The sequence below is a fragment of the Myiozetetes cayanensis genome, unplaced genomic scaffold (assembly GCF_022539395.1).
Source record: "Myiozetetes cayanensis isolate MyiCay16 unplaced genomic scaffold, myiCay2020 scf1, whole genome shotgun sequence".
Taxonomy (NCBI): Eukaryota; Metazoa; Chordata; class Aves; order Passeriformes; family Tyrannidae; genus Myiozetetes; species Myiozetetes cayanensis.
The window spans coordinates 73,387,224-73,406,711 of record NW_026086604.1 but is presented as its reverse complement, the minus strand read 5'-3'; the positions used below and the strand labels follow the sequence as shown (position 1 = coordinate 73,406,711).

The 19,488-nt window shown below is 37.7% G+C and overlaps 1 protein-coding gene across 1 annotated transcript in view; it reads right to left on the bottom strand.

Moving 5' to 3' along the window:
* TRIO (trio Rho guanine nucleotide exchange factor) overlaps positions 1 to 19,488 on the bottom strand; it is a 251,538-nt gene that overhangs the window by 52,547 nt on the left and 179,503 nt on the right. The window contains 1 exon segment of the mRNA XM_050315905.1: positions 13,927 to 14,170. Coding sequence (XP_050171862.1) covers positions 13,927 to 14,170 — 244 coding nt within the window.

Here is a 19,488-nt window from a genome sequence, read left to right as displayed (position 1 = left end):
CTGCTTAAGTATTCGCAGACCCCAGGCCAACAGGAAAACAAATTTTCAGGAAATTAGCAAAGAAAAAAGCTCATATACTGACCTATGCCAGTCAACAAAATTTGAAATAGCTGTGGGTCTTTTTTTTAAAAGTAAAAATTAACTCTTTCTTTTTTGTCTTGGCTATACATTTATATAATATCCTCTGAAAAAGTAGATAGTTATCATCTTCATTTCTGAAAGAAAAGTACTGATGAATAGCCCTTCAGGCCCCTAGCAATTTTAACCATTTCTCAGCTACTTAAAACTGACAAAATTAGGTGTCCAGGTGAAAATTTTGTCTGTTTTATGAAAATTTTAAAATTCCAGGCAAAAGAGCCTGCTCATTTTTAAGACAGCATCTTGTAAGAGAGACTACATCCCAGTGATCAAACAGAGAAACTAAAAAGAAAAAAACCCAGCTAGAAAAGCACTGTATATCCCCAATAGATCAGGTAGCAAATACTTCGTATGATATACGTAAATGAAGAATCAGATTCCTGTATCTATTACTACAGTGAAGGAATGGGATCAACTTTCTGTAATTAATCTCAGAGCTCACTGATGGACAATGTCAACCTGCCAAAACCATTTTAAGGTTTGCCAACTCACCCCAGCACAGCAGTAACAGCCCATCAGTCTCTGCCATTCACAGTCAGTGAATTAGATCGCTACAGCTTCAGCTTCTCATGGGTACCAGCTCTTCACTTGCAGCATCTACAACCACTGTCTGCCACTGTGTTAACCTCCCTATGGAACTGCTACCTCATCTGAGGGTTCTATTACTACTCTTGCATGTAAGAATGGAAATATTCATGCTTTCTTTCATTTAAGAGGACAGTTGGAGTTAAACTGACTACCTTTTTCATACTCTCAAGACATTTGCATGGTAATAGAAATAACTTATATTAAAACTAGGATAAACAGCATTAATCTTTGTAAGGTCCCATTACATTTTGCACCATCTTGGTGAAAACAAGCAGAACAGGGGAGGGAAGCTAATAAAATGCAGAATGTCAAATTTAAATACCTACTCTAAGTTGCCTGAGAGCAAGAAGCCATAGAGCCAACCCTTCTTCCTTAATATCTGTCTTGGTAGGGTGTGTGTGCGTTTGAAAGATTATAGCATGAGAAAACACAGCTTCAAAATTCAATGTTGTTCTCAAGGAAAACTAAATCTGTCATATCTGGCATCTTCCCCCTCATATTCCTGACATTCCATTTACAAAAGTAATTCACAGATTTTGAAATCAGTACTACAAAGTTATTAAAAAATTTCTTGTTCATTTTAAGATTGGAGAAGCTTATACAAAATAGTTGAAAGTAATAGAAGAGTGAATTCTTTATTCAGTTTTGCCAGCATCTAAATGTCACAATTTTAAAATAATTTTGCAGCTATCTCTCAGACAAATGCTTCCATCATTTAGCATTGCATAGGTTTTACAATTTTGAATTACATTTCTGCATATGGGAGAGAAAGGATTCAGATTTTTCCAGAACTGTGCAGGACCAAAGACCATCTAGACCTCAGAGCCAAAGGCAAGACATAAATCCATAACTATTAAAATTCTTGAACTAAGTAACATTGCACAAACCAATAGGAATTTTATTTACAAAATGCATTTCTCATTTAAAAAAAAAAATCAGGCAGACTTTGCATACAAATCCTATCTTTGACAAATTAGGCACTCTGCCTCACACCAGAATACTCTTAACACAATCAAGAAATTCAAGACATTGTAGAAAAGTAAAATACATCAATAAATAAATCTGAGGTCGAATCTTCAAAGGTGAGCTCCCACACTACAATGAAAATTCTGAAAGGAGCCTAACTTTGCCTTTTCCTCAGTGTACAATGTGCCCACAGTTCAACTGCTTGGGGTACAGCTGTGCCACCAGCATCTGGTTTCTTTAGCTACACACACAAAGATCATCCTGTCCCCAAAAAAATAGCCTCTCTGCTCCTTCGTCTCACAGATAACACTGCCGGTCTGCAAGGAGCGGAATCATCACAACAGAGGCTCTTTGGACTTACATTCAGCGTGCTGTTTCCTGTTCTTTACTGCCACTGCTGCTAGCTGGCAGAGACACTTTAAATTGAATCAGTCAAATTGTATTTTGTGATGAATTGTGTGAACATCCTTAATTTGAGATTTCCAAGAATTCCTTTCAAAATACTGGTATTTTTCAACCAAAAAAACTCCTAAACAAAAAAACCAAGCAACACCACCAACAACACTGACACCCCTCCCCTCCAAAAAAAAAAACAAACCCAAAAGCCAGCCAACAACCACCTCCAACAAAACATGCGGGCTATAAAAACTAGTTGGCAAACGTGGGAAAAGTATTTTCTAATTAAGGGTAAAGAGATATTTTCAGCTGGCTGGTTTATAGCCTTCCCTTGTACATCTTGGGTAAAGTATTTGTCAGGAGCAACCAATACTAAGACACTGAAGTATTCAGACTCTATTAAAAATGCTGGGAAATGAACCATGTAGCCAACTATTCAGTCACCACGGACAGTATCTAAACAAGTCCTTCCTGTCTCCAGCTTTGCAGAACATGCCCTCATGCCTACTGTAAGAAAGAATATCAAAAAGCACATGACACAGCAAACTCTCTCCCATCCAAATCATTTGGCTATTATTTTCTTGAGGTTTTAACTCTGTTCTGTGCTGTAGTCAAGGGACTGGAGTCTCTGTAACACTCCCAAGAACGAAGAGGCCTTTCAAAGAAATTACGAGATGTTCAGTCTCCCTGGTCTTCTGTTTATCTGGAAAAGCTTTGGGAAAATTCTGACTCTTCAACACAGTCACCACTGCAGCATGCCAAATCAGCTTGAAGGATCCCAGCCACTGTCAGCAAAACCCCAACAAACCAGCTTTACATAATTCAAACAAAATCTTTTGGATGAGTGTAAGGAATGTTGTTCCACATACATTCAGTATTTAGCAAGAGGCAGGAGGGGAGAAGGAATAGGACATGTCTCATCTCTACATTAGAGAAAAACACAAAAAGTGTACCAAGCAAGAAATACTTGCTGTCCTAATGAGATGTAGTGAAGAAGCACTCATTTTTTACATTAATTTTATTATACAAGTCACCCTTCATCATCGTTTCTTCATTTCCCCAAGGGTAAAAAGCCTTTTGTTGCAACAAACAAGATCTGGTCAAAAGAAGGTTTAATTTTCCAAACCAGTTGTAACTGCACATACAGGAGTTTGGGTTCTTTTTAACATAAGTCTCTTAGCTAATTATCTTAAATGAAAATGAATGCAGTCAAAGACGAAAGAATATATTCATCAGAAGTACTCAGAATACTGACTTGACTTAAATTCTTGACTTAAAATTATTTCTTTTAAGTCACTTAAAAGGAATATGAATAGTTCTAGTAACCAAACCAGATAATTCAAAAACAAAACAAAACTCAAATCAAAAGCAAAACTTTTAAAATTGGACATGTAGTCCCTCCCTGTAAGAAACACAGATGCTTAAGTTCTATACAAATGCATCTGGAGGAATTACTTCTGTAAGATGTGCACACTGTCTGCTGATTGGTATTATTCACCAAAACACCGCTCTTACTCTCCTTTTGCTAAGTTCAAATTGTACAAATGCTTTTTTGTTACTCACCAAAGGTTACATCACGACCACCTCTCCTGCCTTTGACACTGCTCAGTACTGTTTACCACAAGTCATGTTCCCATAACAGACCAGGTTAAGTTGCTTGGCACTGCTAGGTATAGCAGATGGAGCCCAGCCATGATCCAACACCTTACTGCTTCTGAAAGCCAGAAAGGCACAAGGCTCTGAAAGCACTGGATTTCAAATAGTAACATTTAACACAAAAACCATTACATACTTTCACAGCTTCTTTTATTATATTAAAAGATACTTTGGCAAAACGGAGCAATCTGCTCAATTTCTCTGCACTACATCTAATATGACAGTAAAACCCGAAACAGGTCTTTTCTCTCTCTCTTTAAGCTGCATTTTTGTGAATTATAAAACAGATTTGTTACTAAATATATTTAAATATATTTAGAGGCTAGCTTTACCATAGGCACAAGAGAAAGAAGGAGCAAAAAAAAATCCACAGGACTGGGGTTTGTTATTATACATTGCCTATCAGATGTTAAAACACAGAAATACTTGAAATTGTGTACCGTTACACAATTCCACAAATGTGAAGGTTTCTGCATTGTAATTAACACTTTGTATATCTACTCTGAATTTTAAACATAGCATAATTCAGTCATGAAAAAGGTAAAACATTTATGTTGGGGTTACACAGAACATGTTTTACACACATTTAAAAGAAAATTACCTCTGAACAAAAGAAATTAACATGATTGCACAGTTCACAAAATTGAAAAGGGTATACTTCCTACAAATTATAGCATCACCCCTTATGAGAACTGTGAAAATGCAGTTATGAAATAGCCATTCTAAGTCTATACTTCAGATATTTCAGAAAGCTACTACACTCAGTTAAGACAACAATGTTCCTTTATGACAGCAATTAAAATTCAGGTGCAAGAAAATTGTTTTCATTGACTCAAAATTTTTCCACATTCTCTTTTCCCAGTTAGTTCCTCCTGAACAAAGCACGACATCATGCTAGAAGTTTTAGATTGCTAATAATAATAATTATAATAATGTTAACTTCCTGAAGCACACAAGAAGAATTAAACATTCTAATATATATGCTTCTTGATGACAAAAATATGAACTTAGTATTCTTCAAAACTTAAATCTTTCCAAAAGGTAATAATGCTGTCTTTCAAAACCTCACAATTTGACAAAACAGTGCTATCTCCTTCTGCAATTTAGAATGGCATTTGGCTTTATAAAATTATAAAATGCTCCTACACAAAAGAGGAAACTGTCAAAATAGATAAAATACTTCTTTTCAAACAAAAATCATTACAGAGCTGTAAATGCTTGTCATCACTCCAACAGCTTCAGTAATAGAGAAAGGTTTTGTTATTCCACAAATAGCTTAAGATAGCAAAATACTACTATTATTAATTTACTCCAGTTCTGAGGACTGTAACCTCCACTTCCACATAGCCAAAGATGATGTGAGCGAGCTCTGGATCCCAAAGCCTCGTCTTTCACTTAAGCAAGCAACCAGGACACAAAGAGAACACACCACATATCTCCAGGTTACCACCTGCCATAAGCACCGTTTCTTTAGATGTTACTCTGAGACTTTAAACTCTAAGACACAGCTCTAAGTTTGTGCTTTCCAAACTGACTCTGGCATGATTGCATGTAGTCCTGCCACACCTTTAGGGTGAAAGGATAAATACACTTAAGCCTGTTCTAATAAATCAACCAGCATTTAGAGAACATGTATTTTGCACACAAGACAATGAGAGAAGTTAGCACAAAACAGACTAGGATGGACCAACAACCAAATCAGGCCATGATAAACTCTTTAAAATAGATTAGCTACTGATATAAACATTTTAAGTGGTTAACAATTTGGTGGTTTTCACCAGTCAAGTTTTTCCGTTTAATACTGCCTAAAGAATACTTCAATCTAGTCAGCCAGTCCCTTCCTGTCATGCAGGAGACCAGGGTGCAATTCATGGATGAAGACGTGATGTTCCATGTCCCTTCGAAGGACATGGTTTAGCGGTGGACTTGGTAATGCTGGGTTAAAAGTTGGACTTGATGATGTTAAAGGTCTTTTCCAACCTAAATGATTCTATGCTTCAGCCTTTTGTTTTTAGTTTAGTTTGGGTTTTTTTAAACCCTTTCACTTAATGCACTGTTTTTGTTAGTGAGGTATGCTTTCTTACTCATTCTTTTTCAGGATCTTTCTCGTCACTACAAATTCCCTGTATTTAACATTTCTAGAATCCTCTCCTAATATTTATAAAGTGTAAAGTGAAGAACAACAGCATGAACTTAAACCTTCATGACCCTGTTTACTTCCATGTCCCTTAAGCTTTTCTGTAGAAAGCAACAAAGGACCATTCAGCTTTACTAGTCCCTCTTTCCATGTGGCTTCCCTAGCAGCTTTGCTGCCTTCAGTGTATTTGCAGATTCTTACAAGCAACTAGATTCCCCTAGACTCTGTGTTTAAGGAATCTCCTTATCACTGATCCTTTAAAGCTTGTATTAACAAATGAACATATGCCCAATAAGGTTATGTCCCAGCACAGTGCAAGAAGAACAACTAAACTTTTTCACAAGCAGAAATACTTTTTTGATTCCTTCCCATTTCTTACATGGAACAAATGTATTTGGGAGCAAAATCTTAAGCATTTCTGGTAGCCCCACAGGTACTAAGGGGAGTCCAAGACTCCAGGAACATTTAGAATGTAAATCCATGCTAGCAATTCTAACTTCTAGTATAGGATCACAGGTTAACTCAAGTTCAAATGGGCCTCACAGTCCAACCTTCTGCTCAAAAGGATAGGTCAGTTATGAGATCAGACCAGATTACCTGGGTCTTTGTCCAGTCTGCTCTTGAAATCCTGACATACTTTCAACCTCTTCTTGAAAGATGGACTATTTCTGCTGCACTGTAAATGAACAGTAGGTTGGCCACAGCTGGTTTACAACCACAGGGAAAACTTACTACAGGATTCTGGTCGTCAAGGACAACTTGATAACAAGTTTACCTGAGACAGCCTTTACTATTATGCTTGCATGTCAGTTATGCAAATGTCTTCTACTGCCGTAGGGATTAACCATTATACATCCATCCTAGAAAATGCAGAGTGAAAATTTCTGAAAAGCATTATCAGTATGTTTTCCTGGGATCATTAAACATTTTTATTAACTTATCACAACAGTCTCTTTTACACAGTTTGCTCTAAGAATTCCACTGCTCTTTTGCCTAATTTCCACATTAGAGAATAATGAATTTAAGTTCAATAGTTGTTCCATATAGAGAAATATGTTTTGCTATTTGTACTCAGCTCAAAGCTAGGAGAAAACACAAGCATGTCCCAAATTGTAATTACATCTATGTCAGTGAATATGCATTCAAAATAGAAGTAAAATACTGCACAGTAATGCCAACAACTTGAGAGATGTCAATGGCATCTACAAGAAAGGTTCAAATAGATTTATGTTACAAGTGATGCAACACTTGCAGGTTACCATGCATAATAGAGAGTAATATTTTACTATTTGATTGCAGGAAAAGTGAAATAAAGTCAATGGAACACATTCAGTAGCCTACTCACAAAAACAGAATTGGAGGAAGTCAGTCCAGCACCCAACCACCCTCTGGGTGAAGAACCCATTTTAGCAGGATACAATTTGAGTTTGTACTCTGTTCTAACCTTAGTTAGAAAAAGAAACTGCTGTCAAAGAAAGGCTAATTGCAAGTAAAGTAACAACTCTTCTGGGAAACCTAAAGCCATCAGAATTGCTGGTTTATATCCACGCTCTACCTCCCAAAGATCAGCTGTGCAAATACATCTGTTCTGAAGCAGATACTTTTCACACACTGATTTCCTTTCCAACTACCATATATAAGAGAAATATATTTGGCAGCTGTCTGGGACCAAAAGTATATTCAAGCCAGTATTATAAAAATGTCTTCTTTTTCTCAGACGTAATACTGAGCTCCCAAGCAGGGCAAAATGCTTTCATTAGCTATGTACAAAAACTCCAGAGACAAATTAGCTACGTACTTATGCTCACAAATAGAGTCAGCATGGGAAATACTGATAGATCTGACTGGTCTTCCTGGGCTGCTTTATGATAAAAGAATAATGCAGGAGTTAAAGGCAGATTTATGCAGAAATCAATCCTATGATGTTTCAGAGGACATGTAAACTTGATACAGAGAGAACGCTTCTAGAAATTCAAGTTCTGATATTCACTGAACCTCCTTGTCTAATTTAAGATGGCACAACACTAAGAAAATGATGCATACAATTCATAAGGCTGAATTAGAATTTGGGTATACTGGTCTAACTCTGACCATGTGACACAGTTTGGCTACAAAGCTCAATGTAAAGATCATGATCTGATGAACTACAGTCAATTGCTGCCATTTTATTTATATTTACTTATGCTCAAATGTTTTTAACTGCAAACTCAACTAAAACCACAAGGTAGGAAAGTCAGGATAGAGAATTCTTGTTTTACTTTATACAGCAGCTATTTTATTTACCTGGACTGAAGCATTAGAACATGTTTGAAAAACCACACACACATACAACCTAAAATCAAACTGTCTTTGCCACTACTAGACTCCTAGTGCTTTTGCACCAAATGCTTGTGACTAAATTAAAATTTATGATTTATTAGGCTTTCAAAACAACTGAAAACTGTGAAGTTGAACTTTAGCTATTAAAATGCATGTATCTCTGTTAAAGCAAATGCCTGCCTGATAAGTAACTTGAACTGACACTGCAACACAGTTTTCACAATTTTTTTGTTAATTTAAACAAATTAGCAAATTTAAACAAATTAGTGGAGTGTCAAATCCAACTGACTGCTAGGCTTTTCCTCCTGTGAGCTCCTCATAAGGCTTTCTACTAGCTGGTTATATCTGGATGGGCAGCCTGTTATTTGGAAATTTTTTAGGAGGTAATTGATTTGTCAAGAAACAGATTTTTTAGATTAATGTTTGGTGTCTTGTACAACTTCAACATATTCCTCTATATCACTTTCTGCATGTGATCACATCCGGCTGTGTAGCAGCAGCAGATCCCTTTTGGTATGGTGCCTTGGAAACTACAGCCCCCACCCTTCTGCCACCTGGCCCCACAGCAAAGCACGTACTCTACCAGCTCATTGTCAGGAGTTACTTTCCCCTCTGGCCTGGGCTGTAACTCATTTCCTGCAGCTGCAAACGCTGTCAGGCAGTCTCACAGGCAGCATTTTGGCTCTGAGCCACGGGTGGGGATCCTTTTTCCTCACACATGGCCCATGCTTCGCTTGTTCGCTGTTTCAAAACAGCAAATCCTCCCCTTCTACAGCCTCCCTCTGCTTGTAAGCAAACAATTGCTGCCCAAGTCGCCCTTATTTTCTTCCACTACAAACAGGGAATCCTTCTTCCATTATCCAAACTGGATCCTGATTTTACTCAATCAAATTCTGCTGCTGCTATCTAGAGCTTCCTCTTCCTACATAAAAAAGTATTTGGACTCAGCATGAAACACTCCATTTCTCAACCATAACTTTCAAAGCTCTTGATCACACATGAGACATTTTACCTTTACTCTCTCCCCTTCCCCTTTCACTGAAAATTAATATTCTGAATAGAAGGTCTCCAGTTGTACAAGCACAAGCTTACTTAACGGAACAAATTCAAGACTCTATCTTACCCATTCTGTGGCTTCTGCTATAAAATCTCTCTCTTTTCTGGGGAAACATATCTAGATCACCCATGCAATTTTTCTGTTTCCTAATTCTAGAACAGAATTAAAGAAGAGCTCTGACACCTACCCTACAACACTCCTTCCCATCTTGCAGGTGTAGACAATGGCTTAATACTACATGGCTATTTGAACAAATTTGCCAACCTTTGTCTTGGAAAGCCATTTGATCTTCCTTTTTATGGTATATTCTTTGAGAGAGACTACAGCTGGAGAAAAAAAAAGATTGCCGAAACAACATTTTTTCTGTTTATGGCACCAGTCAGGACAGTATCCTGAGAGTAAAATCAAAAGCCAGCATTCAGTATGTGAGAGTTGTGTGGTTTGGCACTATGTCACTAAGACATCACCAGCCTCTCAGATTTGAACAAACCTACACAGATCCCTGGATTACACAACTGTATAAAACAGGCAGACATTGTACCTCCAGGTGAATAAAAGACCTCTGTGGACAATTTTTGGAACAAACAGATAGCAACATGAATTGGCAGTTAGACATGGTCCCCCCAAAATCCCGAAAAAAGGGATAAAAAATAAACTAAAAAAGACATATAAATGTGGCCTCATGATCAGAAACTTGTTGTAGCCTCTATAGTTCTCTGAACAGTAGCATCTACAGAAGGGATATGATGCGGTATCAGGAATTCTTCAGAAGTACCCATGAATTTGGAAAAGACAGTGAACTTGTGATCTAAACAGGCAAGATATTCACAAACAATTTTAAATAGCTGCAAATTTTTCTAAGCTTACATGTTCAATTACATTACACTGTATCCTGTCCCTTGCCCTTTACCCAAAGCCCAGTGGCAGTATAAATGCCCTGCAAACAAAAGAGAACTGCACGTTATAAAAACAGATGGACCACAGAATGAGAAGAAATGCATGTTAAAAAGAGAAGCACCAAATAAAACAACAGGAAAATTCTTTCTTCCCCACGCCCAGAAACATGTGGGAAATCATTGTAAAAAAAATGTTGCCTTATGTATTACTTGTGAAAAACATGTTCTTCCAGAGCTAGTGATTTATTTTTTGTAGAGTGCACCAACTCTTATTGAGCCTCTTCACTACCCACTTGTTTCTCTTTTCCCCTCATTATAAAAGGGATCTAGATTTTTTTTAAAATGTATTCATCTATAAACTGCATAACTTGATTAAATGACCCAAATAACTTAAAAAAATAGATTTGATATCAAGTAGAGCAATCAAGAGGTCAGGATCCTGCAATCAAGTCCTCCCCTGAATTACTATCTACCTAGTTAACATCTTTTCTGAGCAATGCTTTCCTCATACGCTTAACAAAGTTTTTGATAAGCTAATTAGTATAAAATCTTAGAGATTGTAGATAATGTAATTGCATATTTTTTTTACCTACTGATACTGATTAGATTCTTAAGATAATACACATTCGTAGAACAGAAGTAACACCTACACTTGTAGGCAAATGATGAGGGTCATTTTTGGGGCGGTCTTTTAACATGAGAATAGAACAACATTACCTTTCATTGTTGACAGACAATATGTAGACAGACAAGGAATGACCAAGATCAGCTGTTAGAACTAGGCTTCACTGAAGATAGTTTCTGCTTTAATAAACTTGCACGTTCCCCTACTCTGGATAATAGTTTCAGATTATTTAAGGCATTAAGTACCACCCAACATTTCTGTACTCAGTGATGGAATGCAGTTTGACACAACTTAAGAACCAGCTGTCAACTACAAAAGGTTTGCCATTTCAAAACTGTGAAGCTCCCTTCACCTCTGATATGCCATGGCTTTCCAACTTGTTTCACTGGCAAATGGTACTGATAAACACTGTTGAAAAGATCAAGATTGTAGGCCCATAGACATTGAAAGGAGCGCAAAACTCTTCTATTCAACAAGCCATCTGTATAGGCTCAGCACGCAACATCCAAGTAGCCAACGCTATCACTTCTGTCGGTGACGACCTCCTTATTTCTCTTTCTACAATACATAAAACTTCTCTCCCTCAGCCTCTCGCAACAGTTTGTGATGTGAGACATGCAAAAATTCCAGACTCATATCTACATGGCTTTGCCCATGAACTGTACAAAATTACTCCGACCTGATGCTCACTCTGCAAGTCTCACATATGATGTGTATTTTCAGACCTAAAAATTCCAGGGGGCAATATCCTAATTTGTCCAATCTCTCAAAAACTCTGAAAGTTTTACTGAATTATGGTCAAAAAAGGAAAAAAAAATCTGTATTAAAAAGACTAAAGCTACAGAATCAAGTACTAGAAATCTAGGACATACATTAAAAGTCATCCACCCAAGAACATGGACTGCCTTAAATTATGTAAGTCATTCACTTGTTCTTTGTTACAGGATTTGTTTGTTTTTTTTTTTAAGAATTCTTACCTCAATCAATGCCCACAATGAACAGTTCTGAGAAGCTCATCTAATTGTTTTTTCCATTCTTCTGATTAGCATATTCCCCAATGCTTTATTTAAAGATTTTTAATCAAATACAGTACTTGAGATGAATAACTGGTTTGTGGGGATTGTCTGAGGTACTTTTCACTACAGGGGGAAAAATAAAATCAAAGCACTCCACTGGTTTTGCTTAATTTTTGTAATCCCTCTGTAAAATGAAGACTATCAAACTCTTTCAAGCAATGCAAAGTTGAGGTAGAGACCAAAATGAAACATATCCAGTGGTTTCAAGTACCTTTTTTTTAACCCCTCCCTAGATTATTTAACATTATATAATAGTTTGCATGTTCAAGACAGTTCACACTGACTTAAGTCACACGCACGGGAAACTTTACAAATTAAACATCCATCTCTTGAAGCCTGACACCCACTAATGTGGGAATAAACAATCAGCAGCTGCTTCTTATCAGCTGGGGTTTAGATGGCATACCATAACATCCCACAGGAAGCCTGTGGCAGTGACAGAAGGCACTTCTGAGGCTGCATTCAACCCTGCAAATCATGCTCATTCTAGCAACGGCTTTCTCTTCTTCTTCACTCTCCGTGATTAATATAATTAATTAATGCTCTTTATTTCAAAGTACCATGTTAAACAAAGTAAAGTAACTTCAAAATGCTCTGCCCTATTCTCCCTAAACAAATGCTGAAGAAAAAAAGCAGTAGAGGTTATGCACACTGGTTTGGTTAATAAAAGTAATGTCTCAAACACAAAACCAGGTCTGTCTGTCTCTCAGGAGTCTGACAAGCTCAATATACTTCATCTAATATATGTATTGTCCTGTACAATCTACCTCTCCTAATGAAATCCTCTGCATTCCAAGGTGAAGCCTCTTAGCTGCAAAGGACATTGGATTTATCAATTCTGTGAGTGTAGTTAAAAAAAAATCCTATTGACATTTCCATGATCTCACCCCCTAGTCAAAGGAAGAAATGTTTTAGTGATACCTAAAAACTACATTTTCCAATTTTTCCATGAGAACATCTGCAAGCTTTCTTTATCCAAATTGTTACAGGACACAAGAGGACAAGGAAGTATTACAACTATACAGCTCAATCCTTCAAGCTCCCCTCCCCCTCAATCACCCTGCATTCAGTAAGTTCCTGCTGTGCATGCCCCTAATGTAAGAAACACAGACTCATTCCTGTTTTAGTCAAGAATATTTATACAGTGTCTGAAAAAAAACTGGGAAAAATTGTAATGGCTGGAATGGACCCAGTAATTGAAAATATTGTAGTTATATCTAGGAAAAACTCTCAAAAATCCAAATTTTGTGTGCTGGAAAACAAATTTTCCCCAACACTACTTGTCTGCTAATCTTGTTACTCACAATAACAAACTTTTTGAAGCAGCATGTGACAAAATGCCTTCTAGTGAACTCTTTTTTTGTTGTTGTTTTTTTTTTCTTTTTTTTTAATTCACATTTCTTTCTGTTCACAGCCTGCAAACTTGAATAGTTGCAAATGAAGCAAGCATTTTCTCTAGTAACAATCTACTCTGTGAGCCTGGGGAGTTTAGAGAGCCAAAGGACTACAGCACACTAAATCCTTGAAAACTTTCAAAAGAATCATAAGATTTTTCTTTCACCCTTCAGAAGAATATTCTTTCATGAATCTGAAAAGAACCAAAGTAATATTTCAGAGCTCCTCGGAGAAAAAGGGATGAATATGCCACTGCTACTCTGAAAAACTCAGTTAAGTAAAATACCTGTGCCAGGCCACATAGATGAGTCTATTTACCTTTTCCATCACTGAGCCTGATCTTGTCATGACTTCTTACTGCAGGGTTTCTCAGGAACCATTGATAATCCATGCTGGAGATTTCCTTTCCTCTCCTCTTTCAGCACACATCAGGTATAGATTTTCCTATCACTGCAGCTGAATCTATATAACTCTTCACCATGATATATAATTTGCTTAAATGTCTTCCCTATCTTGAGCCACATTTTCACTTAACACTGAGAACTGCCAACTGCTTATTCTTGGAATAGACCGCATGGTTGCTGAAACCAAGACAATGCAAAAACACCAACATTTTTCTCCCCATTTCCCAAAACTCACGCTGCTGATGAGTAGACTTTGTTTCCATAATTTCTTACCTTTATGGTTAAAAATCCCCTCCATCTCCATACTACTGCGAGAGTGAGCGATGCAGAGGGACCCACAGGGGACCAGGCCTTCCGCAGCTGGGGACCGATCTGTGGTTCGGACCAGACACCAGTCAGGCTTGTCATGGGGCCTCTCCAGGACCTCCACTGTCTGCCCACGGCGGATTGTCAGCTCATTACTATTGCAGGCGGTGAAGTCATGGATTACCACTGTCAGCTCGCACCCACCAGACAACTGTGAGGGGAAAAACAAGGAGAAGCCAGATGAATGCTCGTTATCAAACCCTCCGTCACGCACTGTTACCTATTTAGGACTCCTGGCAGGATTTGTATTTTGGATGAGATAGCAGGCTTCTGGGACTTTCCACATCAAGAAGAGATCATTTCAAAATCAGGCAGTTCTGGCGTTTTAGAACAGATTTGTAACTCTGCTTGTCTCTGCCTATTGTTCAAAGCACACTGGTTGTGACAGTGCTGGGCGGAGGATTTAAGCAGTTTTTCTTGCTAGACTGCTCCTTATCCCAAGAGCTGAAGTAGCAGTCACTTCAGAATACATTTTATGCGTCACTTCAGAATATATTTTATGCGTCATAATTTCCAACAAAAAGGCTGGACATAACTAAATACAGTCACTCATAAGCTTTGTTATCTTGTAAATTCAAGACAGAAAGAGGGACTTTTTTCAAATTAACCTACTGACTTATTCCCACCCTACTCACAGTTTACACCTCCAGGGCACAAAATCATTCAGGACAGACCATACACAATTATAAAAATCAGTGTAAAGTTCTTCACGTAAGATTCCCAAATACTTTACTATTTGGTAGAAAATTCACATGGGCTTACAACTTTCACATTTTTGTTGATTCTCCAAATAAAACTGCACAAGCTTGAATTAAAAGCATGCAAGCTCAGGGTTTTCCTCCCCCTCTTCTAAACATTTCATTAGAATAACTTTGCCTAAGCTTAAGTTTCCTCTCTTTGATTATTTCGTCTGCTTTGATGTGAAATGAAAATTATTATCAAAACTTTCCAAAGTTCCCAAGATTGCTCAGTGCCAAAGCACCCATCCAACTTAAGTAAGCAGTCCTGGAATCCCTTCTCCTTCCATACAGTAATGGCATTCCAGGCTACTTCAGCTATTTATGTGTGAATATTTCTATTGCTCAGGCTGCTGCAGTGCAACATTCATACCAGATCTCAGATGGTATTCAACTTCTGTGAATTCAGTAATTTTGAAGCAAGCCAGCAAACTCCTTCAACTTACATGAGGTAATCCTGCAATGCTCAGTGCTGACAAAGGAGGACAAAATACCCTGTGAGAGTTCCAACTGCAGCAAGTATAGAAGCACGTGCTACATCAACATTCTGCACAGTTCCTGCCATGTTGGTTTGACTGTTATGTTAAGGCTCTTGCAGGGCTGCCAGCTACATCCCAAGAGCTTTAGAAAAAGGAGATAAGAAACTACATTGTTTCTTATTTATTAGTTTTCGTTACAAGCCTGGAACGGAAGCACTGAATAGGAACTTTTCTAGGATAACGCTATTTGTTAACAAGCAAGAATTTTAGAGCAAATGACAAAACCAGCAAAATCCCAGTAAGAATCAAAGGATAATTCCAACCTTCTCTACCTCAAGTCTGCAATAAATGACAGGACATAACTCCTAGCAGACAGGCTGCAGTAACTCCAGAGCTTTCCCATGGCATCGGCTTGCTAATCTCACCAGCTATCCTTGCTTGTGTGTGCTTACAAAGAGGGAAAAGTTTTCTTATGGGAATGCTGGGGCCAAGAAGGGCAGAAAACCCTCATACATCTACTGTTTAAGGAAGATAAATCAGTTTCTACCCATTTAGATCCAGGCTAAACATTATTCACATTGCTTCTACTCTGTCTCTCCGGACAGGCCCAATACCCAAATTATAGGGGGGTTACATCTTCAAAACATGCTACCTCCTCCCTCATTAAAATGTTTCCTGTTCCCTTACGCTCCACTATCTTAGCTTTTAGTCCATGCAAAACTATGCCAAAGAGGAAAAAAATAAAGAGCTTTCCCTGGTTTTCTGGTATCGATTTATGTTACAGCCTTCTTCAGACAAACTCAGAAACAATTGAAACCATCTGTATGCTTGATGGGGACTAACAAAATAGCTGATGAGGTATGATTTCACAAGGTGTCCAGTGCAGACGAAATTTTTCTCAGGAGGTCCATATCCCTACTAGTGCAAGCACCAAGATAGTAACAAGTTGACATTCTCCAGAAACTGCATCTAGTCCTTGTATTTTTTCCTAAATACCTACAAGAGCATATCTTTGGTGCTCTGTTTGCCTTCCTGAGCCTTCTCTTCCTACAAATAGGAAATATAACTTTTGACTGACGTAATGGCCACATGTTTTGGTAATATAGATGTTCTTTCTTCTCCTTCTCTTAATAAAACAACAGAAAATAGCTCAGATTTTATGTTCTCTGAGTATTTTATATAATATTCAGCTAAAGAAAAATGCAAACAAAGGCTGTAATTTCTGCCATATCAGAAACTATTTAAGTACAAAAAATTCCTAGTTTTTCAGACTGTGTGGGAATCAGATATCCTAGCTGGTTGGTATTCCACTGAAATGCAATATTCAATCACACTTCAGTAAAGTGTGCAAGACACTTCTGGCATGCAGTAGTTAGGTGCACACCATGCTCAAACATGGTAGATGCTAGATGAAACTTAGTGCAGGACTTCTCCACTACTGCCTGGCACACCAAAAACAATGACTTCTCTACCCAGCACACATAGACATCATTTTGGAGAGCTGACCAAAACAGCATTTACCAATTTTCCCTTCTTTTGGGTTAACAACTGTTCTTTCTCCCTACTGCAGTAGTGGTAAGAAAGCTGCTTTCCTCTTTGTTTCATTGCTCATTTTCTCTCCATAACACACCTTCTGGAAGCAGTTTCATCTTTCACACTGATTAAATGCAGTTGGACAGCAAGGAGTGTCTGTGATTAAGCGTGTTGCTCAACAGCTGTTGTTGGACAGCTTTGGCAAGGCTCTCTAGGTTAGCTGGAGGGAAGAGCAAGAGGCACAGCAGAAACGGGAGACTGACGTGCACTGAAGGGAAAAGAGTTACAAACCACCTAAATCCAAATTTAGGCTCAACAAAAGCTTTATAAACTTTATCCATCCTTCTCAAGAAACCCTTTATGTAAACTGAATTAATCATGCATGATAAAAATAAATGATGCTATGTCTGAAACATGGAAACTGGAGAGACAGACACAAGATGAGAAAACAAAAGCCAGACAGAAACAGAAAAGCAGATTAAAAAAGGTGCAAGGTTTAATGAAACAGCTTATCATGAGACATAGTGTCTTGCTGTTGCTGAAATTAACCTTAACCACCTATGTTCACCTCTCTGGGGCCTTTTAATCATTGTCGATTGTAGAGAGAAAAAAAATCCCAAATGACATAAACACGCACACACACTCATTCACTGAGTACATTCCTCACATAGGTTTGTGAAGTCAGGGACATCACATTAAGAGTTCATCTGCTACCATTATGTGTGAAGATCACTCCTGACCAGATAAAAGAGCCTTTAAATCAGGCTATAAACCTCCTCTTAGGACTCCAAATTAAATTTAATATCCCATGGTAATTTTACATTAAGAAGAAGGGAAAGCAAAGAGAAGCTAACAAGATTTCGCAATTATTTCAAGCATTGAAATCTTTAATCCCCTTTTAAAATGGAAACAAGTGCATTGTGGGAGAAAAGAAATGGAACAGAGCAAAAGTTCTGTCTCAAATAAAGAGCATTTTGCTTTGACCAGCTAGATGACCAGACGTGGTTTCTGACTCTGAAAAGAGGTCTATACTCAGAGCCTTGCCTGCTGTTTTACTAATATTTTTTTCTACTGATGGGAGCCTTTTCTCTTCCACAGACTCAGCTGGCAGAATGAAATACTTGGTTGTCTCCTGCTGGTTCAGTCCCTTTTCTCTTTTCCAAAGAACTACGCACAAGTTTAAAGAAGCACGAAAATGAAATACAACTTCACATCGACAGTAGTACAAAGTGTTACCAGCTGGGCACAAAAGACAATTTGTTAAAAATAAAATATTGCTCTACTGACCACCCACAGCAGCTGGCGTGATTCCTACTATTTAGGATAACCAGTTACAACAGTTCTTCTAAAGGCCTCTCATCTTCTCAGCTACCAAAACACTAGTTTGGTTTATTTCACATATCTACAAAACCACTGAATACAAGCATGAAAAACCCCTATCAGACCTACATTGTTTCCTTCAGCCTCCCCATTTAATTTCCTATGCACTGGATCAAGTTCAAAAGACCATGTTAAAAATCAGATGAAGTTCTGAGCCTAGAAACTGTTGAAAGACCAAATGAATGGGCCAAGAAGCTCTTTTATTCATTAGCCACCTAAAATGCTGGCTACTCAGCTACAGAACATGCATTGAAGAAATACTACGAAAGGTGCAAAGCAAAATATTTACTGACTAGGATACAGTAAGAGCATTCATGCAGAAAACTGAGATGGTTTGATAGAGTAGAAATCTCTCTCTCAAAAATTTTGTATTTCATTCAGGATTCCATTATACCTTCTAATATACCAAGATGGGTCAGTGCTATGGATGTATTTAACATGTTTTGCAATATGAAGATACATCCCATGATAATAAAAACAGGCTGGAAAGGGACCTTATATTACCTAATTCATTTTCTCCCTTTAGAACATGATCAACTACAGCTGTGTGAATCATTAACATTTATCCAAACTGTCCTCAAAGCACTCCAGTTATGGAGATTCCCAAGGCTTCACAATTAGTTTGCTCTAGGATTTCATATTTGCATACACATAAAAAATATTTTTGTAATCTTTTTAAAAATAAGTCCTTTGTTTCCATCCCATCCACTGGTAAAAGACTGTTCTGTAACTCTTTAAGTGTTACACACTTAAAGACTTGAAGTTTTTCCTGCCTTTTTTTCTTTAGACTTACTAGTCTTAACTCTTTATCTTGCCTTGTAAGTTATGTTTTGCAAATGCCTAATTAATCTTTTTCTTCTTTCCCCTAGAACACTTCCAATGGACCACTGATTTCCTAAAATTCTGAACTGGATGCACTCTCTAACAGAAGCCTTACAAGTGCTGAGTAATGAGGACTCCGTGTCCTGCAGCTCAGCATCCTATTTCTACAAGCCAATGTATGGCTGCTTCCCTTGTCCCCTCCAATTACACCACACTGTTATAACAATAAACAGCTTGTGAGCCTCTATAGCTTCTCAATCATCTCTAAAAAACCATTCTAGAGTCTCACTGTTTCCATTAGTATTTAAGTATTTCCACCTATTCACATTAGCTCAAACATGTTCCTATTAAATTGTATGGTATTTTGCCAATTAATTTCTCCCATTAATTTGCCAAGATGATTCTGAATTCTAATTCTACTTTCCAATACAGTTTTCAAATGACAGGAAGCTGGGAACGATGTCAGCTTTATAAACATATGGTCTATGGCATCATCCCAGTCATTACTGAAAAGCAGT